The sequence below is a fragment of the Drosophila albomicans genome, chromosome 2R, assembly GCF_009650485.2.
Source record: "Drosophila albomicans strain 15112-1751.03 chromosome 2R, ASM965048v2, whole genome shotgun sequence".
Lineage (NCBI taxonomy): Eukaryota > Metazoa > Arthropoda > Insecta > Diptera > Drosophilidae > Drosophila > Drosophila albomicans.
The window spans coordinates 15,577,324-15,601,333 of record NC_047631.2 but is presented as its reverse complement, the minus strand read 5'-3'; the positions used below and the strand labels follow the sequence as shown (position 1 = coordinate 15,601,333).

At 39.7% G+C, this 24,010-nt stretch overlaps 5 protein-coding genes across 8 annotated transcripts in view; all 5 read left to right on the top strand.

Moving 5' to 3' along the window:
- The window catches only part of LOC117576625 (uncharacterized), a 28,569-nt gene extending 19,986 nt beyond the window's left edge, over positions 1 to 8,583 (top strand). The window contains 8 exon segments of the mRNA XM_034261549.2: positions 656 to 991; positions 1,397 to 1,690; positions 1,748 to 1,978; positions 2,291 to 3,613; positions 3,677 to 3,859; positions 3,919 to 4,011; positions 4,080 to 4,197; positions 6,387 to 8,583. Of these exon segments, the coding sequence (XP_034117440.2) occupies positions 656 to 991; positions 1,397 to 1,690; positions 1,748 to 1,978; positions 2,291 to 3,613; positions 3,677 to 3,859; positions 3,919 to 4,011; positions 4,080 to 4,197; positions 6,387 to 6,508 (2,700 nt within the window). The 3' untranslated portion in view covers positions 6,509 to 8,583.
- Positions 8,584 to 9,544: 961 nt separating this feature from the next.
- LOC117575599 (kininogen-1) lies at positions 9,545 to 10,678 on the top strand. The gene is made up of 4 exons (XM_034259867.2): positions 9,545 to 9,711; positions 9,785 to 9,852; positions 9,913 to 10,283; positions 10,461 to 10,678. The coding sequence occupies exons 1-4, from the start codon at positions 9,685 to 9,687 to the stop codon at positions 10,619 to 10,621; spliced, it is 627 nt and encodes a 208-aa protein (XP_034115758.2). The 5' UTR covers positions 9,545 to 9,684; the 3' UTR covers positions 10,622 to 10,678.
- A 506-nt stretch (positions 10,679 to 11,184) lies between these two features.
- Positions 11,185 to 14,546, top strand: LOC117575598 (endochitinase). The gene is given in 8 exon segments (XM_034259865.2): positions 11,185 to 11,284; positions 11,659 to 12,283; positions 12,339 to 12,462; positions 13,103 to 13,594; positions 13,663 to 13,830; positions 13,899 to 14,073; positions 14,076 to 14,086; positions 14,146 to 14,546. Coding segments are annotated over 8 exon segments (1,755 nt in total). The 5' UTR covers positions 11,185 to 11,280; the 3' UTR covers positions 14,302 to 14,546.
- Positions 14,547 to 15,859: 1,313 nt separating this feature from the next.
- Positions 15,860 to 23,343, top strand: LOC117574693 (uncharacterized protein DDB_G0290685). 4 transcript variants are annotated; one of them, XM_034258602.2, is made up of 14 exons: positions 15,861 to 15,930; positions 16,488 to 16,735; positions 18,407 to 18,490; positions 18,551 to 18,628; positions 18,680 to 19,081; positions 19,135 to 19,212; positions 19,269 to 19,307; positions 19,419 to 19,496; positions 19,548 to 19,586; positions 19,647 to 20,401; positions 20,465 to 20,786; positions 20,846 to 21,018; positions 21,353 to 21,808; positions 21,872 to 23,343. In XM_034258602.2, exons 2-14 carry the CDS (start codon positions 16,675 to 16,677, stop codon positions 22,298 to 22,300), a joined length of 2,994 nt encoding a protein of 997 aa, XP_034114493.2. In that variant the 5' UTR covers positions 15,861 to 15,930; positions 16,488 to 16,674; the 3' UTR covers positions 22,301 to 23,343. The 4 variants fall into 4 exon arrangements, with proteins under 4 accessions (XP_051862389.1, XP_051862391.1, XP_034114493.2 ...); XM_052006429.1 differs by having other exon boundaries at positions 15,860 to 15,930; positions 18,551 to 19,081; XM_052006430.1 differs by lacking the exon at positions 15,861 to 15,930 and adding an exon at positions 16,236 to 16,345 and having other exon boundaries at positions 18,551 to 19,081.
- Positions 23,344 to 23,612: 269 nt separating this feature from the next.
- Positions 23,613 to 24,006, top strand: LOC117575895 (COX assembly mitochondrial protein 2 homolog). The gene is made up of 2 exons (XM_034260338.2): positions 23,613 to 23,779; positions 23,845 to 24,006. The coding sequence occupies exons 1-2, from the start codon at positions 23,699 to 23,701 to the stop codon at positions 24,004 to 24,006; spliced, it is 243 nt and encodes an 80-aa protein (XP_034116229.1). The 5' UTR covers positions 23,613 to 23,698.
- The last annotated feature ends 4 nt before the right edge of the window (positions 24,007 to 24,010 follow it).

The following is a 24,010-nucleotide window of genomic DNA, read 5'->3' as shown; positions in this document are numbered from 1 at the left end:
TTTGTTGAGTTGTGCAATTGAATTTTGTTTTGTAGTTATATGTATATGTGAAAGCTAGAAAAACCCCAGAAATACCCACAGATGAAAGAGATGGCATTGTTTATTACTTGTTTTTGTTTGTTACTTGTTATTGTTGTTGTCATAATTGTTGTGATGTTTTGTTTAGTTAAACTAAATATGGTAAGCAACTTTTTTGTTTATATACATACATATCTATATCGACTCACTTATCCTACTTTTATGTAATTATTAATGCGCTTGTAAATACACATACATTTCATCTATCACCATATCACACACACACTTACACTTATACACACACACACACTCACTCGCTCACATAATGCATATTTGTATAACTGTTGTATAGTTGACGTACTACAAAAAAAAACTGTAGCATACTTATGCGGGCAGTGCAGACAGTGCAAAAATAAACAGAAACCCTCCCTTTAGACGCTTTCTCCACTCTGTAGTGCAACTTTCTGACAAATCAAAAGAGCCAGTAATACGAGCAAGAAGATGTGACTAAAAAGGGGCGCTATAACTATTTTGTTTTAATGCTTTTCTAATTATTTCGCGCACGCATTATAATTACATGTCCTCTCACAGCATTTCTCATATGCATCTGCATACTTAAATCTCAAACTATTTCGACTTTTTTGCAGCCTCGATATCGGTGCGCAATGTGAACAATTTGCCAAAGGGCAATCTAACTGTCAAACCGGATCCATCAGATGCATTGCATCTGCAGCAACAACAGCATGAATCAGCGTTTGCCCATTATGATCCCTATTATGGCAATGCACAGGAAACCAAATACGCAAAGGCCACAATGTTAACAGATCGCGGCCTCTATGCCAAGTCAATGGGCATGGCGACATCGACGCCACAGCACCTCCAACAGCAACAGCAACTGCAGTTTGGCATGCGACGTGCGGGCAGTCGAGCTGAAATCGATATGCTTGAACGAGAGACCAGCTCCCAAATACGGGTAAGTTACGTTGCATATAGTTGAAACAGTTTTTTCTAGGGCAAATTGACACACACAAAATTGAAAAGTAAAAGTTCTGTGATTGATTGACTTAACAAACAAAACAAATACTCTAGAATCTGGATGTATCCGCTGGTGATTTGTTGAGTCGCACCCATGAGGAATTGGTGCTGCTGCTGATACAATTGCGAAGACAGAGCAGTCACACGGCCCGAGCCATTGAGCAATGCTGCAGCGATATACACACTGTGCAGGTGGTTAAATAATTCTGTACTCTTCGGTGCTGGTTATTAACTTGTTTAAATTGGTGTTTGGTCGCGTCACTAAAACTTATAACTTTTATGTGCTTATTAGCCTGACTTTGACTTGATTTTATTAACAATTTTACATTTCTGCTGTATTTAGAATCGCCTTCGTGGCGCCGAGGGTTTGACACGTGCCGAGAGCATTCAGCGTCTGGATTATCTAAAGCAGCATTTGCTCGACTTGGAACGGCAATATGAGAAGAGCAAGCCGCTGGTCAATCTGGTTGACAACATGGTTAAACTCGGTTCACTGTATCGGAACGATGCCAATGGCCGGGCACAGCCAGCGACTTTGGATCGCATGGAGTTCAATCAGCGCATGCAGGAGCGTCAAATGCTGCAAGAGGAGCAACAGCAATGGGATCGCCTGAGTCCCAATCAGGCCGAGTTGCAGGTAAACACACATTCCCAAAACAATAAAGAACACTTTCTTAAATCACTTTAAACTTAGGCCAAGGTGCGTGAGCTGTATCAGCTGGATCAGCTACTTCAGGAGGAGTCTGGCATACTGCAGAGTCTGCAGCGTGACAAGGAGGATCTGGAGCGTGCTTTGGGCGGCTTGAAGGCCCGCATACATGACAGCAATGCCACGCCCATGGCGCTGGAGGCTGCCAAGAAGCAGCAGCACATACTGGAGCGAGAGCTCTCGCGTGTGCATAAATTGCTGGCCGAGAACTCAAAGGTAGCTCAGGTGCCTAGTAGAAGTTTTTTGCATATATTCTTAGCCATATGTGTATGTGTGTGGACAGATTTTTTTCTGTCTGCTTTGAGCTTATCGCATGTCGCTTTTGTAACTAAAAAAACAACATCCAATCACTAACTTACTTCTCGAGTATATGTTTAGCGTTCAACGTATGCAAAAGGCTTCTACGTTCCATCAACTATCAAATTTGCAAAACTGCTGCTGCAGGTGCTGCATGTGCCGAAAAAGCCACAACAAAGCATGTGGAACACACATTATCTAAACCGATTATTGATTGTTTCGACTTTGCAGAAACTGGAGCAGACCGTAGCGGGCAATGCGCGACTCGAGCAAGAGTTGCTCACCCTACGCCAAAAGGTGCAGGCATCACGTAACAACGAGGCCAACAACACTGGCGATGCCTCCCAGGTGAATGGCAATCAGACGGCAGCTGTGCTACAGTCGGAGCTGGAACGCGTTCAGTCATTGGTCGGCGATATGCAGCGTCAGCGACATGAACTCAGTTCCGCGGTGCGGCAATTGACCGAGAATTCGACGCGTTTGTATCAGGAAATTGGCAACAAGGAATTGACAACTGCGGCCACCTCGAATGGCAGCCTGAAGAAGCGCAGTAACTCGACCAGCTGGACAGAGACCGATCTGGATGCCAACAACATGCTGAATAGCGGAAGTCAACAGCATTTGAATGACTCGACTTTGAATCTGTCTACGCCTCTCTATGTGGACACCAACAGCGCTGCCAAGTTGAGTGACTACAATCGCTACAATGGCAGCAGCGATGCTTTGGAGATGAGTGGCGTGGACAGCGACGGTTTTCTCGATAGCAATCCTTTCGCCAATCTCAGCAATCTGGAGAAACAGGAGATTAAAACGGTGCGCATTGTCAAGCGCGAATCGGAGCGTCGTCATCGCGATCGCAGTGAACGCGGCTTGAGCAATTCCACGCAGAATCTTGATCAGGTTATGGAGGAAGAACACTATGCTCAACAGCAGCAGCAGCAGCAGCAATATGCGCATGGCGTGGAGGAGCCCATGACAAATGGACATCACAGTCGCTCCAAGTCGCTGCCGCGTAGCTACAACGAACCTCCAAAGCTGCGGCACAACCGCCACATGAATGGCAAGCAGAATGGTCAGCATTATAATGGTGGCAATAGTGACTACGATCGCAATAGCAACTATGAACATCAGGCGCCACCGCCGCCAGCACCGCAGAGCAATGGCCATCATCATAGTCATCATCCTCAGCAGAATCTGAATCCGTTGGCCAATGCCTATTTCGCCAAGCAGCTGCAACAGCAAGCACATCCAGGCAGGGATAGCGCACGCGTTGCTCTGCGCACCAAAACCGAATCGATGCAGAGCCTCAACAAGAGTCTAACGGACATTAGCCCCGAGCCGGTGTTCCAGAGCGTTGCAGCACGGCAGATCATCAACGAAATGTCCGCTGGTTCGGCATCCGAGGATACCGAGAAGATTGTAGAGCGTGTGCCGCCACCGCACAAACATCGACGTGCTGTGCCGCGGGAGAAGCGACGACACTACACGGCGCCCAACAATGTTAACCAGAAGGCCATGGAGAAGGTGCAGGCTGAAAACGACATGAATCGCAATGTAAGTGAAGTTATTATTATTATATTGATTAAATGACCGAAATAATAAACTATTTGATTGCAGAACACAAACTGGCGTGCACGCGATGATCTGGACATGGAGGTGGCATTGCGTCCACGCATCAATGCGCCCGATGTGGTGCGTTCGGCTCTTGGTCAAGGAGAAAAGATCTCGGAGAATACTATTGACAATTTACTATTGGCACCCAACAAAATTGTTATACCCGAGCGTTACATACCAGAAACAGTAAGTGAAAAAATTACACATCAAAGTTTGACTATTAAACTAAACTCGAATTTAAATAGACGCCTGAACTGTCGCCAGAGGAGAAGAAACGTCGCCAGGAGAAAGTTGAATCCATCAAGAAGATGCTGGCTGAAGCACCCATTAGCAGCAATGTGAGTGCATGCAATTGCCCAAAATGTCAATAAACATACAAATTCATATAATTTACTTGATATTCTAGGAGAACGAAACCATTCCAGCCAGCAAGTTGAATGCCGAGAAGAAGCAACGAGAGCATTTGCTGCAGCTCAATCAAATCTTGGCCCAGCAAGTTATGCAAGTCAGCAAAATAGTGGCTGGTACGTAAATAATTATTTAAATGATTTCTATGTGTGTATCTACCATTTATATGTATTTGAGTTGAGTTCCATTCGATGTCCAAAATGCAAATTACGTTGTACAAGTTTATTCGGATGTTTGCAATTGCTTGCAAGTTCTATTTACGTTCAATGTGTTTTCTTTATTTGTTCTAACTAATAAGCTCTTCCAAATCGATTTTCTGTTTTACTATAATGAACACCTGAATACATTTGATCCATGTATGTCTTTGTCCTACATCTAAGCATTTTAAATAGCGTAATCGAATCATGTTCAACGAGACATTCCAAATGTTGTCCCCCACTCATTCGAAACTCTGTCTCTATGCTGCTCTTCTAATCTATACTTCTTCTCTCAACTTTTTCTAATTTTCTAGACGAGTAATGAATACATATCATATATGCATACCATCTAATCTAAAAGTGTTACGTCCTTAATTCTATATATCCCCCCGATCATTGTCATCTCATTGCGAGTTCATCAGAGGCGTTCCGTATTCACACATTAACACATTACATAAAAACAGATTCCGATCAGTCAGCTCCACACTCCTTACTTACACATAAAAAACATTCATAAACACTCAAAAGCCCACATAGCCCCATCATGCATACGTACATTCCACATTCCACATTTCCACATAATAATAATTATGTATAAATATGTGATTTTTGAATATTTCATAATAATAAGATTTTAACTGAACATATTGCGCATACGCCGCGTATTGTATGAGCAGCAATATGAAATGAATATTGTACAGCTGCCAAGATTGATTACTTTAGTTATACTTTATATGTTTATATGTTCTAAATACTATAATATTATTTGTAATTATTTTATATTTATGATTTTATTTTTATTTTTGCATATTTTTAGGCAACCCCACTAGTCAAAACTAACTCAATCTTAGCTTGTCATGTTGTTTATGTTTTTGTTTTACACTTTGTGTTTTAATGATTTGCATTCTACTATATTTGTTCACTTTGAGTTGAATCACGAAAATTTGTTGACGAGGTTCGAGTATGTTATGTAATTTAAAAAAGATTTACATGCATATGCAATACACCTAACTATACACTACAATAAGAGCAACTACAAGTACATACAACATACAACAAAAACAACATAACTACAACAACAACAACAGCACAGAAAGAACTCACGCGACGTTGAGATTACCGCATGCTAAGCTCACACTAAAATCAGTTCAATGCAATCACAAAATACTAAAACGAAAAAAAAAACAAACAAAAACATCAACGCAATTGCAACAACTACTACTACAACAACAACAACAAGAACATCTACAACAACAACAACAACAAGCACAAGTTAAACAACAGAAATACAAAATGCGTAAGTCAAGGTTTGTACACATTCCGATTTAATATAAATATATATATTTCATACTTACGACTTGTAGCTTGCTGTCATATAAGTAATCATATTATATAAGCAAATGAAATCGCAAGAAAATATTGCCTAGTTTATTAGCTATGAATTGGCCACAACTAATAGCACGCACGCGCTTGTAAAACTTAATAACATAAATGCTACACCTGAGTACCACAATAACACTCCAGACACACACACTCTCACTTTCACACAAAAAAAAACACACATACACACTCTTGCCACACAAATAGAGGCACTGAATTCTATCTTTGAGCACCAACTAGTGCAATTTCATTGGCATTGAGAATGTCGCAAAGACATTGAGTGTAAAATTGGCAGTTAGCAGTAATTTGTAAAGAATTTAAAGTAATTCATAATTAAATGGAGTCATTCTGGTAATCAGTTTGCCACTGCTTAATGTCTAACAAAATTCACGCACTTGTAATAATCTGCGTAAATTCAACTAAAACAGTCAGAGAAATGCGCAGAATCGCTCAAAAGACGAGTAAGTATAAGCTCAAAAACACAGCAGATACCACTGAAAATCAACAATAAAACAATACAATAATAACAATCAACACACAAACAAATATACTCGTATATGTATATTTATATAAATATATTTTTTTTAAGATTAACTCATACTCGTATAGCAAGGTTTACCATACAACTTTTTCTATAAACTTTTACAGCACGCTTGGGAAGGTTTTGGCCTGCATTTTGCTAGAATTTAAACTAATTATGCCTTTCATATTTTTATGTTAACCCACAGAGAAAGCCATGTCAAAGACGGCCAACGGCAAATCGAATCAGGGCAGCGATGAGGAACGATGCTCGGAATCACCAACCGATCCACTGCCGATATACCAACAACGCGATAATTTTTATAGTTAAGCTGACAACCGAGACTACGATCTACAATAGAACTCCGAAATGAAAATCGATTAAAATCAAGCACAATAACAGCTGCATTTATCTTCAAAATCAAACTATAAAAACTTTGCTAAAACAATATTTTAATCGAAAAATCAATTTGTTAACCGACTGAAGAGAAACAACAAACCAATTTCAAAAGAAATCTTATCAAAACACTGTTGAAAGTTAAAAGAAAACGAATTTTTAGGAGCGAAAAAAAAAGAATTGTTAATGCTTAATGCATACGCATGCATATTCGTATATGCCTAAATTATATACACTCACACACACATACGCCCAATGACTCTTTTACACACACTCACATTCAAACATAATATATACATACTATTTATGTAAAAGATGCAACATATCAATAAGCGTGTTAAAAATCAATTCGAAAAAACGATGATAAATTACATCAAATGTTAATGCAACGTTCTCTTAAAGTGTAGCTAACAGTTTATTGACTGTCGTCGCTTAGTATAGTAGCACCCATATCGCTCTATATACGTACATACGATATACTATATATATATGTACAGTTATGTATCCGAATCTTCGACATCAATACCTACTTGTTGTATAGTTAAAAGTGTACACGTTCCTGTGCAAGTTCTACAAAAATATTAATAAATTAAACAGAATGGATGGGAGAGCCAATTCTTATGTCTTGGTAACTAAAACAATAACTTTAAAGACTTTTACAAACAGACTTTTGAAGAGTAGCGCATTTTCCCCGTTTTGAACAAAAACCTACAAAATAACATAGTAACAACAAAGCAACAAAACAACAATTTCTATGCCAATTATTGCATTTGATAGAATACAATTTTTATGCTTAGGAAAAATGCCATCAAATTACTAAACAATACAAATCAAAAGCAAGCAAACAAAGGGCACCAAATGTTAGTTAGGATCATCTAACATCATATACTAGAATCCAACAGCATCCAAAATAAAAATCAGTCAAGCTCAAGTAACAGCATTTCTATGAGGCGCACTCTGAAGGCATTTTCAGCCATTGGCAATATTTCAAATGTACCTATTACATGAAAAAAATTGAACACTTAATATAATTGAAGTGAAAAGAATCTGAAGTACGAAAATGCATATATTAATTTTAAATTACTCAACAAAAAATATATCGACATATATTATATGGAAAATGAAAGCATAATACATAAATATACTTATACACAATTAATTAAATGTAGGTCAATTAGCCAGGCAATTAATGAATGAGAAGTGGATGGAAAGAACTATAAACAATTACGAAACATGTTCATCAGTGTTTTTAAACAATGCTAAATCAATGATCTTAACTATGCAATTCACAGTTGATGTCTGTATAACTTTTAAAGTTATTGAAAATCACAATTAAAATTATACAAACAACAAAAAATTAATATCGTAAATATGCATAAAGTAAACACAACACAACGATAAGCTGTTAAATATATATATAAACACAATACACACACAATATATATATATATAAACAAAAAGAAAAGCAAGCAAATTGTACAAAATGTAATTTAAGTTAATGTCAAGTTATTAGTTTTTAGTTGTTACGAGTTTTAAGTTTTATTTATTGCTAAGTTTATGAAATAATTTGCGATTGATTCAATACATAGTACATATTTAATAATTACAGAATATTACGTGCAAAACTTATTATATCACACAAAATAATTTATACGTTTCGCGGTGCTATATGTATACTTATAATATGTGTAAAATGCTTACAAATTTGTTTGCCCTTAGTTCAGCCCAAGTCAATTTATGTGCTAGTTCGATGATTATATCAAGCTTATATCAGAGAATGAATTGCAATCCGCAAATATCGCAAAAAATACATAAGACACAAATATTTATTGCATAAATACATACATATACATACATATATAAAGATACATACTATACATAAATACATACATACATACCGTACACTATACATATTGTATGACATAATATTGAAAATGTTTGAACAAAAATGAAAACTGCGAAAAGACGAGATAAATGTTATCAATAAAGAATATAGTTGAAAATTCAAATCCAGCTCTGACTTTTAAATGTCGTTTTTTATGTTATTTATTACATCTGATTAAAGCTGAAGGTTAGCGCCACAGTTCGCAGTGCGGAACAGGAAGACCACCTGGACCTTAGTGATGCGCATTGTGCGTCAATTGGCAGCGAAATTCAAGATCAATGTTGAGTCTATTCAGAATAGAGGAACACAGCAACGGCGGCCGCCCCCTGCTGCATGAATCACAAATGAATACAAAAGGCTGGCGTCGTGTGATACGTGCGCCAGTCAACCAGTTCACAACAAAAGCAGCAACAAAATCAAATTAACAACAAGAGTAGCAAGCACAACGTAGCGACAAATCCATCGAGCAAATCGGAGCAGAATGAGAATGAATATAAAACACGACACATGAGGCATCATAAACAGCCCAAAACACGGGCCAAAAAAATAAAATAAAACCGCAAAAAGTTGCGTGTGTGGGCGTTTCATTCGATGAGGGGGAGTGGCAAACGAGCTGCGTAAAATGTGGAGCATTCCATAACTTTCTAAAGCTGCGTTATCAAATTGTGATATCGCATTAGCATAATCGTGACCATGGCGAATAAAATTAAATTCAGAAATCGAGAATAAATATATGTATATGACGTTGACGGTCCAAGACATCATCGACAATTAGCCAGCAATTAAAAAAGTGAAGCTGAACGAGAGTGAATGCGTCTCGACGCGTTTTTGACGCCCTTTTTCCAGTTGAGTTAATTATCATTTAGTTAATGATTGTTAAACGGCAATACATGTATATATACAGAGTGCATATGTAGAGGTACTAGAGATAATACAGATACATGTCAAAAACCTGAAACAACATTAAACCTGATTGGCTTATCGACTCAGTGTTGTTTTTGTCCGCTGCTGCTGCTCTTTCTGCTGATGCGCATATAAACAACTCAAACTGTGAGTGAACTTCAAGCAGTTACTAGATCGACAAAAAACCCAACCATCGCGTTGTCGTCGAATTAATTGTGGGGGAATCAAGTGAGTCGCTGGCTTCAGTAGACATCATCTGCTCGCAGAGTGAAGTTCAATTTAAACTAGCAATAAATAAATAAAAAAGAACGCTTAACTCACCATGGCTGCCTCGTGCACCGGAATAATTGTAAGTTTTTTCTTTGGCTGCTCAGTTGATAACGTTTCTTTGCAACTTTTTCTGCTTTTTTCCTCTTGAACAGTTGACGCTCCTCGTCGTGATAAGTCTGCAAGAGTTGCTGTCACTTGCAGCACCAGCCATCGAGAATGCGTTAGTATCTAAAGTGTATCTATAGCTGCGGATATCCATTGAATGCTTTTGTGCTTGCAGCGCGTACACTAGCGTGGATTTATTCGCTGATGAATCAGAGCCAGCACAAGTGGCTGTGTTAGCTCCATTCGTCAAACGCCATCGTCGTCACGATGACGATGACTGGGATGAGGAACCCCATTGCAATCACAGACACAGAGGACACAGGAGACATGGTCATTGGCATGGACATGGACCGGGGCGAGGAGATGGTCCTGGTTTCGGTCATGGACCAGGACCTGGCTTTGGCCCACCACCGGGACCTGGCTTTGGACCACCACCTGGACATGGCTTTGGTCCAGGACCTGGTCGTGGATTTGGCCCAGGATATGGTCATGGTCCAGGACACGGACATGGACCTGGCCACGGACCTGGCCATTGGCATGGTGAAGGTCAGCACAACTTTGGTTATCCACCCCCACCACCAGACTTATTCTTTCCGGATCGCCCATACCCGGATGATCAACCTTTCTTTCAACCCTATCCTAATGACCTTACTAATGGTAGTGGAGGGTTTCAAAATGTGAAATGTAAAAAAGTCATCAATAAACTTTTCTATTTATTTCCAGATGGTAGTCAAAGCTCTGAGGAAATACTAAATGTCAGCAGTCCAGCTCCGCCCGAAGAAGCAACCACACAGCCAACACCATCAACATCAAGCAGCATCCCCATTGTGACTACAACAGAGGACGCCACGCTTGGCATTGATTTACGTATTGGCAGTGATTAGTTCTAAGTTCCAAACTCATGTTCATAAAGTGCATTAAAAGCGTTACATTAAGTCCAACTCGAAGTTATCTTTCCATTAAGCGAGGCCAACGAACCCTTTTCTGCCCATGCGATGGGATGTCTTACGCACTTTCATGCCAGGATGAGCAGCGGAAGTGTAACTCTAAACGGGTTATGCACGATGGTTATTCTAGTACATAAACAACATCGTCTTTTTTTGTAAGCTGTTGAGCAAAAGCGGCGCATGCAAAACAAAACATAACAAAGCCAAATAAAGAGAATCAGATACAGATACGGGAAAGGCAAAAAAAATAACGAAAGAAAGTCGAGAGATCTGGAATTGAGAACAGCAGCAGCAGCCGCAGCAACGACAAATATCAAAACAAAAACCAAAAACAAAATAAAGTAAAAATTCTTTTTTTTGCAAACGCCAGCGCTTCGCTTCACTTCGCTTGTCTCGTCTCGTCTCTCACGCACTTTGGACAGGAACAAAGGCGCGCTCCAAGAACCGGACTCCCACAAAGCCATCAAGCTGCCTCCCACTATAAAAGCAACGCTAGCCGAGACTTTGGCTGTCATTTGACGCTAAACGAGCGTCGGGTAACATTGTCAACGCGTCGTCTTCTATCCAGCTCCAGCTCCAGTAAAAAGCATTCTGAAATGGGTAAGCCTGGCCGTGCATATTAATTGAGACACTCTCTCGATCTAAGCGAGAAAAACGGTGAATGAACTCGAAGACAATTCGAATCGCGTTGTGTTGTGTGGCAGCATTATGGACACATAACCTTAGCACACCCAAATTCAAACTACCGACAACAACGGACAAGTGCATTCAAAGGTTTCGTCATGTACGCATTTTATAGTAGTACGATATGCGAATACACTTACGTATGCGAGTCGCGTGAATCTTGACAAACAAGTCGTAACAACAACAACAACGACATACAACAACGTAGTAACCTTCCAGAGACAATCTGATCGCATTTTATTATCAACTGTCAATGCTTTGTTCACTTCTCTGTTCTGTTCTGTTCCTAGTGCATCATCACATGCTGCTCCTTCTGCTGGGCGTGTCTTGCCTTGGGCCCAGCCTCATCCTCGCCAGTGATCAACAGGCGCGAATTGTTTGCTATTTTAGTAATTGGGCAGTCTATCGACCTGGCATCGGACGTTATGGTCTCGAGGATGTGCCTGCGGATATGTGCACACATTTGGTTTACTCCTTCATCGGTGTGGATGACAAGAACTGGGATGTCCTCGTCATAGATCCCGAACTCGATGTGGATCAAGATGGTTTCCGCAAGTTTACACAACTGCGTCAAACACATCCCAATCTCAAGTTGCAGATTGCTGTTGGTGGCTGGGCGGAGGGTGGTTCAAAGTATTCCAAAATGTCTGCGGTGCGTGAGCGTCGACAAAGTTTCATACGCAGCGTGGTCGAGTTCATGAAGAAATACGACTTCGATGGCTTCGATCTCGATTGGGAATATCCAGGTGCCACGGATCGCGGCGGCAGCTACGGTGATAAAGATAAGTTCTTATATTTCGTGCAGGAATTGAGACGCGCTTTTGATCGCGAGGGTCGCGGCTGGGAGATTACGATGGCGGTGCCAGTGGCCAAGTTCCGATTGCAAGAGGGCTACCATGTGCCCGAGTTGTGCGAGTAAGTCAAATGTAAATTTACATTTACTGTATTTATTTAAACAATTTATTTATAGACTGCTAGATGCCATTCATGCCATGACCTATGATCTGAGAGGCAACTGGGCAGGATTTGCGGATGTGCATAGCCCTCTTTATAAGCGCAAGCATGATCAATATGCATACGAACGACTCAACGTGGTAAGTAAAACAACTGTTTAATACACTCAAAGAAAATATTTTCTTAGTCGAGATTGAAGCCAGAAGATAGGTTATTAAATCAGAACTAGAGTAATTCTAAATTAACAACTTTTGAAGGGAGAGATCAACAACCACCAGAAGAACCATTTCTAAACACTAGATATTTATAGATTGGCCATTCATAAATTGAGATTGTTTTTAGAATAAGTACCACTCTTATTTCAAGAATATATTATTCATTTTAGAAAGCGAAAATATGTAAATTGAAAAAATACCAAGTCAAGATAAAATATTCTTAGGATTGAGAGCGTCGGGTAAGACTTTTTCACTCTTGAATTACTGTTCATTCATATTCATAAATGACGAATCTTATTTTATTAGTTAAGTTTACAAAGTAACACATTAATATTTTTAAATTTGTTAATCCTTAATTGTTAATCTTAAAACAAAATATTTGTAATCTAAAAACGACAATTGAAAACTTAAAATTTTGTTAAAATTTTTTTAAGTCTCAAATATTTCCTAAGGAATACATTTTTAAAGGTTGTGCTTAGACTAAAGATTTATACTTTAGAATATAATGAATATGATATATATCAGCAGTTAAAACCTTACTCATTGCACTTTCTTTCTTTTACAGAACGATGGCCTGGCGCTGTGGGAGGAGATGGGCTGTCCAGCCAACAAGCTTGTGGTTGGCATTCCCTTCTATGGACGCACTTATACGCTGAGCAACTCGAACAAGAACTACAACATGGGCACCTACATCAACAAAGAGGCGGGCGGCGGTGCTCCAGGACCTTATACGAATGCCAGTGGCTTCCTGGCCTACTATGAGATATGCACAGAGGTAATGGACAAATCAAAAGGCTGGACCGTCGAATGGGATGAGTCTGGCATGGTGCCCTACACCTACAAGGATACACAGTGGGTGGGATACGAGAACGAGGCATCGGTGCAGATCAAAATGGACTTCATTAAGGAGAAGGGCTACGCGGGCGCCATGACGTGGGCGATTGATATGGATGATTTTCATGGGTTGTGTGGACCAAAGAACGGGCTAATGCAAATACTCTACAACAATATGAGAGACTACGAGGTGCCGGAGCCAACGCGTGAAACAACGCCGCGGGTAAGTGGGCAAGTTGCCAAGTGAGCTGCTCGAAATGCTATTGAGCAATTTGCTTTTTGCGTTTACAGCCCGACTGGGCAAAGCCGCCCGCCACGCCTCCGAATCCCGATGAGGGCGAAGTCGTGTTGCAGGCGACGACGACACGCAAACCGAAACCAAAGCCAAAACCAACGTCAACGCCAACATCAGCACCTTTGCCAGCTGTAAGCAGCACCACCAAGAAATCCCCAACAAAGGTGAGTCCATAAATAAAGCTGACAATTTACAAAATATTTTGCTAACAATTCCCCCACAAAATCCACAGAAACCCAAGAAGCCGAAGAAGACCTCTACCACAACAACGACAACTACAGTGGCACCCAAGGTCACCGAGGAGCCCGAGGAAGTCCTGGATCCCGAGCAACCAGTTACACCTGGAGATGGCGATGGCTTTGATATCAACGAAATAGATTGCACAAATCGTGACTATGTGCCACATCCAATTGCCGAAAGGTAATCAAAGTCGATGAACCAACATTTTTTGCATAATTACATGTCATTTATGCCCATAGTACATCCGCTGCGTGCATGACAAACCCGTTGAATTCGAGTGCAAAGAGGGCACAGCCTTCCACACAGTGCTGAATGTTTGTGACTGGATCGAGAATAGTGATCGATACTATTGTACTCGCATGAAGAACAAAGAGCGTGGCAATGAGGCCCATTAGAAAACGGGAAATAACAGCAATAAGAAAACAAACATATTGAATCGAAATGATTTCCAAATATTTAAAAACTAATTTAATACACACGTCTTAAGTTAAGGCATCTATTTTTAGGTATCAGCGTGAGTAATAGCTTAGTCTTAGCTTTTCCCAAGTACATAATTTAATTTATCAACACGAAAGTATCATAAAGAAAATGATATTAGTTTGCCAGACGAAAGCAATAAAAACAAACTACATAAACTGAAATAACATAAAATTTGCATTTAACGAAGCGTTCCATTCAAATAAAATAAATTCTCTGAGATTTTCAGCTGGGTATCAGGATGTTCCATGATATGATTTGGTTATGCAATATATATAATATTTAGCTAAGCAGATTCGTTCTACACTTGTCTGTGCTGCGGCATCTGGTTGCCTTGGAGGCATAGTGCAGCGCAACTTGCAACAGCTGTTCGTGCAATCAAGCATACTAATGAACGGTGATAAATGCAACATGAAATTTTATTTTCATATTTTACATTCGAATTCAAACGCTGGCCGAGCAGAGATAGAATCAAATTAAATCATTTGTGACATAAAACAAATCGCACAGCTCAGCATGTGCTCACACATTTTGTGTGGATGTGACTGCTTTCTTTTCTATTTATACCCTAGCGAAGAGGGATACTCTAATTATGTGTGGCGATTGGTCAAACTTTGTCATAATTCGTCTCCGATCAGAATAAACATATTTCAAAAGGATGACGAATAATGAGTTTTTATTTGTACTAAATTTTTATATTTTCATACCCGCTACACAAACAGTAGAAGGGTATTGTACCTTTGGCTATAGGAAACGTATGTAATAACGTTATATGGTAAATAACGTCTTTTACTTTGTAGTCTATGGTACATTTTGTACTATATAGTATGTAGTATTATATCGATTTACCAAATAAAGCGTTTAGTATATTTTAGTATTTTTTGGTATATTAATTTGCTATAATTTAAGAATAATACTGTTTTGATATTCTTGAAAATATGTAACGGGTATCTCACAGTCGAGAACACTCGACTTTAGATTTCTTACTTGTTTTAACTAACTGAGGGTATTCAACTAAAGGCTTTTTTAATACAGCTGCACTATATTGTTTATTTTTCTCTTCAGCAAAGAGCTGAGTGAGCTGTTGCAGCTTTATTTTGAAATTGAGCAAAATTGATCTAAAATTAACCATATTCCAAAACGCAAGCAATTGGAAAACTGGAGGACATCAAAAGCGAGTATAGATTTTTATTAAGAGATATCAAGGAATTACAAATCCCAATATGAAATTTATGAAAATGGGTCGACATAAGATGCTGCACTAAATTCTTCGATGTTTTTTTGGCTGCTCATGCTCTCTTCGCTCTACAATTGGCGGTAAAATCTTTCTCCGGCTTTTCACATGAATTTTCCCCAATACTTTCGCTTCGCTCAGAGCGGCAAAGAAATGAGATGAAAATGTACTCAGCGTGGTGCTTTTGACAAAAATTTTTGCTACCAAAATATCAAAATGAAATAATTTTCGCGGTCACAAGGTAAATTCATGGTATATGCATGTTGAGTTACGAATTGGTTTTGGACCGGGAGAGATCGTCTCGTATACTCGTGTACGCAACATTTCAGAATTGTAGAATTTCTTTTTTGCTGCTTTTGCTTCAGACTTTTTAACATAGAAAAACTAGAAAACCAGAAAATAGATATAGCACAATTCGCTGTGCTGTGTTCAAAAAACGAATCGCACACGGCGTGCACAGACGACGAGCCAAAAATAAGCAAATTATTTAGCTGACAATCGTCGAAAGGGACACAAAGGATTACCCAGCCGACGATTGTTGGTTAAATTTGCAAAAGGCTAGCAACAAAAAAAAAATTAAAAACCTAAAATTCAAATAAAACGCGAACCAAAAAAAAACAGAATAAATTAATTTAAAATTAATAAAAAAAAAATAAATTAAACGAGCTGCAAAGTGAACAAAACGAACAAGTGCAAAATTCGAAACCCACAAAAATTGTGACAAATTTGTACGAGCCTAATTTTGATATATTTTATATATATATGCATATCTATATATATAATAATTATATAGTATAGAGCTAATATATGCAGCATATTTTATAGCCAAAAAGAATAATCTATAGCATTAAATTTTTACCTTTCACGCAGTGCATTTAAACGAGCGCATATATTGTGGATAATATATGCGGATTACGAGCAAGTGATTTATATACATATATTTTCCTAATTATTCATAATTACGGAAAAGACCGAAAGAATAAAAGGAAAATTTATGACGTGGCTAACGTACTAACCACACTGGGAAACTCAAGGATACTTTGTTGATTTGATTATTATGGGGCGGCTAACAATTTGGTTCCTCTTGGGACTTACGTTAATCGCCGTTTCCAATAATGGTGAGTGTGTGTGTTTTACCCAAGGGCCTATTATATAATCGACTATAGTTACAGATACAGATAGAGATAGAAATACAGAGATACAGATATAGTGACAGCTGTCCCTTGTCTCAATTCCCCATTCCGATCATATCGCGTACGTTCGGCATTATGCAATTTTTATAACAAAAAGCCAACAAAATGTGAAAAAATAAATATGTATATATCTAAGCATATATTTAAAAATATTTGGCTGAGCTGTGCGTACGTGTGTGAGCAGTGTGTGTGTGTGTGTGTGTTTGAGTGTGTTTGTATCTGTGTGCAAACGTCAGCGACAACACTTTGAAAATTCTATCTAAAATGTTGTTGCTTAGTATTCTCGTTGGATAATACAAATACAAATACAACTACGCAAATACACACACAATCGCGTTTGTTGGTCAATTTTCTCTTGTTGTTGTCGTTGTTGTTGTTGTTGCCTTTCAAAATTTGTTCGCTGAAAACGCCGCAAAACGATCGCCAGCTTGGTCGCTCTTCGTTGTCATCGTTTGTAATATTTTTAAATTTAGACTTTTTAAGTTATTTTATGTATTGAGCAAGTATCTGTATCTGTATCTCACATTCGTCTCTGTATTTGTATCTGTATCTGTATCTGTTTCTCTGCGCTCGGGTCTATTTGTTTGGCTTGCAAAAGACTGCAAAAAAAGATAAATTGGCGCAAATGATCAACGACTACTACTCGACTATAATATAAGTAGATAGATGGGCAGTCTATGCAACATAAACACAATATGCAGCCAGGCCTCAGATACGATTTTGATTTTGTTTGTATAAATAATTCGTGTTTATGCGAGAATATCGCAAGGAATGAAATTAGAAATATTTTAAATAGCATCCCTTCTTCCCACTCACTGGCGTATTTGAAATAAATCATGTGAATAACCCGTTGACAGCTACATGGCATATCGTGAATCGCACTTAAGATCCAATTCAATCTGTGTAAGCAGAAGATATTCATCAATTTCCTAATTGGATTTGGTATCATCATGCGTTAGATGTCTTCTTCCTAAAAGATATTCTTCGGCTGCTGCTTCCTTGAAGCTGTCACAATTGTCTCCGCAATGGCGAAAGTAATTAGCGAACGACCTTAAACGAGCCTGTCACTCATAAACCACGACCTTACATTATTAAAAAAAAAGCAATATAACAATATACATATATACTTTGAAACTAGTACTCGTGGGGCGTATATGTTTGCACTCACGTCACTAAACAGCTAGTCCTAAAAAAATACTGATGGACAAAAAGTCACACAAAAAAAAAGAACGAAGAAAGATTTAGTGGGCGAGCGGCCAACAAAATTATACATCCATTCACATTAGCACAAGCAGAAACAGAAACACAGACTAGCAGAATGTGTGTTGAGTTCTCATCTTTTAAAAATAAAATTCATAAATTGCCGAATATATTTCACTGCATGAATATGAATGTTTTTTTTTTGTTTGTATCCATGTGTGCGCGCGTACATTCAATAAATAATGTCAAGTTTGAAAAGATTAAATGACCTCGGCGCTGAAATGACATCAAACACGGAGGCGTTCTAAAAATTCAACAGAAAGTGCAAGCAAGGCTCATTTGGTACATTTTTTTTACAATTTCTATAAAAATTAACTTGTTTTCCATGGATCGCAGTTGGGTTTGCCAATGCCGAGGTCGGACCAAGCGAATCAGAATGTCGACCCTACATTGAGAAGGCTATAAATGAACTGAAAACAGGTAAGACCGCTGGCCATAAAACGGGTCTTTACGATCTAGAAACTAAATATTGATTTGCAGATGGTGTCACGAGTAAAGATGGTTCTGGAGAATTACAATCCGATCAGCCAAGTAGGGATGATGATGACGACGATGATGGTGGGCTTGATGAAAAAGAAACTGTTGAAATTACTGATGTGGATTCCACAGAGGACGCGAAAAGCGCCAACGACATTGACGGCGACGGCATACCAGACGATGAGGACGACGACATTGATGGCGATGGCATACCAAATGATGAGGACGACGACATTGATGGTGACGGAATACCCAATGACAAGGATGACGACATAGATGGCGATGGCATACCGAATGAGGATGACGACGACATCGATGGCGATGGCATCCCTAATGACAAGGACGATGATATCGATGGCGATGGCATCCCTAATGACAAGGACGATGACATCGATGGCGATGGCATTCCCAACGATGAGGATGACGACATCGATGGCGACGGTATTCCCAATGAGGATGACGAGGACATCGATGGCGATGGTATTCCCAACGAGAAGGATAAAGACCTCGATGGCGATGGTATTCTGAATCATGGTAAGTTTAAAAACTTATCACTTAGCAATCAATTAACGGAGAGCATTTTGTAGAGGACAACGACTTGGATGGCGATGGTTTGCCGAACGAGAAAGACGATGATTTGGATGGTGATGGTACCGTAAATCATGGTGAGTAACTTATGGATTGCATTTGGCAATTGTACAAGCTTGTTCCACTAATGTAGAGGATGAAGATATCGATGGGGACGGTACGGTGAATCACGGTATGTGCAGTCTCCCTAAATCTCTCCTTGTTAGTCCACCTTGCACGCTTTCTAACCCAGTCTCAAATCAATAGTATATAAACTAAATTTACAATTTATCCCCAACTTTAGAGGATGGTGACTTGGATGGCGATGGTTTGCCCAACGAGAAGGATGAGGATCTGGATGGAGATGGCAAAGCAAACCATGGTAAGTTTATTTGTTCTGCATTTCTTCAGATTTCTAATGCGTTTCTTGCAGAGGACGAAGACATCGATGGAGATGGTACCTTGAATCATGGTGCGTATGCGTAATATTTTAATAAAACTACTTTTCTATTGCGTAAATAATCGTTTACAGAGGACAGTGACATCGATGGCGATGGCGTGCACAATGATGAGGACCGTGACGTCGATGGCGATGGTTTAACCAACTCTGAGGAGCCTCAAAGTGCCGATATCGATGGAGATGGCGTGCCAAATCATTTGGATGACGACATCGATGGAGACAACAAGAAGAACGAGAAGGATGAGGACATGGACGGTGATGGCATCTTAAATGAACATGACAATGACGTCGATGGCGACGGTATTCCCAACGAGCACGAGGATAGCGGCGAAGACGACGAGGAGGAGGAAGTTAAGAAGCGTAGCAAGCGTGAAGTTGATGCTGCTCCTATTTTGGACGTCGAGGAACCCGCCAGCCCCGCTGAAGAATTCCCCGTTGAGGAAGAGCCCGCTGAGGAGGAAGCTGTAGAGGCTGAAGTTGCTGCTGAAGCTGAGGCTGAACCTGAAGCTGAAGCGGAAGCAGAGCCTGCCGTCAGTGTGGAGGAAGAGAAAGAAGAGGAAGTAAAAGAAGAGCTAGAACCAGTTGCTGAGGATGAGAAGTCCGCTGAGAAGGAGGTAGAAGAGGACAAGTCCGTCGAGGAAGCTGCTGAGGAGGAGCCTAAGGCTGCCGAAGAAAGCGCAGAGCAGGTTGCTGAGCCCGTTGAAGCCGCAGCTTCAGCTGAAGACGAAGCTGTAGCTGAAGAAGAGCCTAAGGCAGCGGAAACCGCAGTTGCTGCTGAAGATGAAGTTGAGGAAGATGACACCAAGCCTGAAGACGAACTGCTCTGGGTAAGTACGAGAAACGTTACAACTATCTTCAGGAAAATTAAGAAAGTGTTGTATTATTTTTAGGAAGGAGAAATCCCCCAGAACCGACGTAGCCGTCAACACATCTCTGAGCTTTTGCAGTTGGATGAGGAGTTCAACGCTCGTGAGAAGGCTACCGACAATGTGGCCGAGATTATTCTGCGCGATATCAAGAAGATCTACGAGAATGCCGTCAAACCCCTGGAGACACTGTACAAATACCGTGACTTGAGCAATCGCCACTTTAGCGATCCCGAAATCTTCTCAAAACCATTGATTCTATTTATGGGTCCATGGTCTGGTGGCAAGTCGTCCATTCTCAATTATTTGACCGACAACGAATACACGCCCAACTCGTTGAGAACCGGTAAGTGAAGGCGCAAATACATGAAAATAGAACTCTAGTGACCCCAATCACTGTTTTAGGAGCGGAACCATCTCCGGCATACTTCAACATACTGATGTGGGGCAATGAGACCGAAGTTTTGGATGGCACTCAACTGGCAGCTGATTACACCTTCGCGGGTCTGCAGAAGTTCGGTCAGGGACTTGAAGAACGTCTGCGTGGCCTGAAAATTAAGAGCAAGTTGCTCGAAAAGGTAAGTCTAGGGATTATAAGACCTCATTTTAGCATATAAATAAGTAAAAATATATGTACCCGGTTATTAAGTGCATTAACTTGACTCCTAAATAGCTTTTGGCAAGGCAGCTCGTCAGGTCGACAGCTTGCTCGATTGGGAAACTGTTTTTATGATATTTATCTGTCTAAAATTCAGCTGGCAATTTGCCCGCATTAATTTATAGTATTTTGGTTATTAAGAAAGCAATGTCGAAAATAGCAAGACAATAGCGAAATAAATTAATGCAATAAGCAGCGGCAGCATCAGCAGCAGCATAACTACAACAAAAACGTACAATACATGAATTTTTCAGGTCAACATCGTTGAGATACCCGGCATTCTTGAGGTACGCAAACAAGTCTCGCGCGTCTTCCCCTTCAACGATGCCTGCCAGTGGTTTATCGATCGTGCCGACATCATCTTTCTGGTCTACGACCCAGCCAAGTTGGATGTCGGCCCAGAGACCGAGGCCATACTCGATCAGCTGAAGGGGCGCGAGTATCAGACGCGCATCATTCTTAACAAGGCGGACACTGTGAAGCCCGAAGAGCTGTTGCGTGTGCAGGGCGCCCTCATTTGGAACATCTCGCCGCTGATGTCGTCGGCGCAACCGCCACTTATGTATACCACCTCGTTGTGGACGCATCCCTATCAGGATGGAGCACCAGCCCGTCTGCTCTTGGCCCAGGAGCGTGCGTTCTTGCGTGATTTACGTACTGCCATCGATAAGCGTATCGAGCACAAGATAGCCAGTGCTCGTCGCTTTGCTGTAAGTCTTTTGTTATTATTTATGTGCTTACGTATACTTAATAATTGTCCTTATTTCTTGCAGGTGCGTGTGCGTAATCATGCCAAGATGGTTGACTGCTATTTGAACACCTACTATAACCACAAGACGCTGTTTGGCAACAAGAAACGCATCTCGGATGACATCATCGATCATCCACAACACTATCACATCTACGAGGGTCTCTCGACCCTGACCAACATCTCACGTTACGATTTACCCGATCCCGAGGTCTATCGCGACTTCTTCCGTCTGAATCCGCTGTATGAGTTCAAGAAACTCACCGAGACTTGCACCTACTTCCGCGGCTGTCCCATTACCAAACTGGACTTGGCTATTGCTTACGAGCTGCCCGAATTGGCGGGCAAATACAAGAAAATGTCCGATGCCGCTTTGGCCACCATTGAGGCACAGGCCGAGAAAGCCGAGTCTGAGGCAGTCGAGGCAAATGCGGATCCGAAAAAGACGAGATGAGGTGTTGGCTCCGTTAAGGAGAAACCTGCCATTTAGTTTGTTTTAAAGAGAGATATAGAGAATGTGACATCGGCTTCGTTAACCGACTAGGGACAATTAACTGCATCATATTTTTATGGAGAGAGTGAGAGAGAGACACATCCACCTAGAGCCAAACAAATGAGAGCAAATGAAATTGTTAACGTACTTAATGACGATGATGACAACAAACTACAAACAATAACAGCAACAAAACAAACAGAGAACAACAACAACAGCGTAAGACAAAATAGAGAGAGAGAGAGCGATAATTAATTTTGGAGAGTGTTTTGTTATTTGATATATAGCGCCAATGCTTATATATTCACAATTATTTTACTTTTTTATTTTTTCATCTTAGCTGCAATTTTATTTTGAATACTTATTGTACTTTATAACCGAACTGAGAGCTTTATGAGAGAAAACTAATGCACAAATGAGAGCATAAACACACACACACGAAACATCTTTAGTAAAGTAGAAGAGAGGTAACATTGAGCCTTTCTAATGAAGAGTAAATCAACCTTTTATTATTATACTATAGATAACTGAGAGTAGATAACTTCACTTAACGATCACAGAGACAAATTGAATTCAAAACGAACTATTGACGATATCTAACATAACCCCTCCCCTCATTTCACATAAGTTCTTTTTTATATTGGCTACTTCCGGCAATTCCCATCTTTTTTCACTAGTTGTTACAACAGCGCACTATTTTGAGAGTTCAGCAGTTTTTTTTTTTTTTTTGTAATAATATTTGAGCAAACACAAGTTACAATTTTTTGGAGGAACCCCATTTTCGATGTCGTAGTTGATAAGACTTTTTTGCTAAAAAGTAAACAGTGAAGACGTTAAACCAATTTTCTTATCTAATTAATAATCAATGATATAAAGGCATGTGAGAGATATAAAATATGTTAATGAAATTGATAATCATATGTATAATATCCTTTACAAACTGAGAACATTTGTAAAATCAATTGTGAGAGCGGGTAAATAAAAACAGAAAAACCAAAAAAAAATTATTATATTGTTTTATATTTCAATTTGTCGTTATATAACGACAATGCAAAGGTCACTCTTTATTTTAGTTCACATTTCTGGTATATTAACTGTATACTTATATATAACCGTGGCTTTTATATAATTATTGGGCTGGATATCATATTGATATTTAAATAGAAAATAAAATGCAAAATAATAAAAAATCTATCTTTGTAAAATTTGTATATTTTTGGTATAATTTATGACGTTAAATAGTGTTTGTTTGAAGTACAGAAACAGCTGACTGACATTTTTATCGATAACGATAAACACAAAAAAACACATTTGCGTAAGAGGAACGAAAAGTAAATAAATAATTTATTTGCTTTGAAGATGCACACCGATTTGTCGGCTCATTTGCATAGCGTGGAGTGCAACAAACTAATTGAAGAACTGAAAGCCTGCCACGACAATGTAAGTAATTCAAATAGTTTAATGAATATGAATAAAATACCAATTTTTCTCTATTTCCTTCGCAGCACGGTTTTGGCAAGTTCATCGGCATTTGTAACTCAATCGACGATCAAGTCATAAAGTGCTTAAAGGCGGAACGTGTGGCTCGCTCAGCGGCGAATCGTGCCAAGGCTCGAGAGCGTCAGTCCAGGTATAAAGAGAAATTATTACGAGAAGAAGCCAACTAACCAA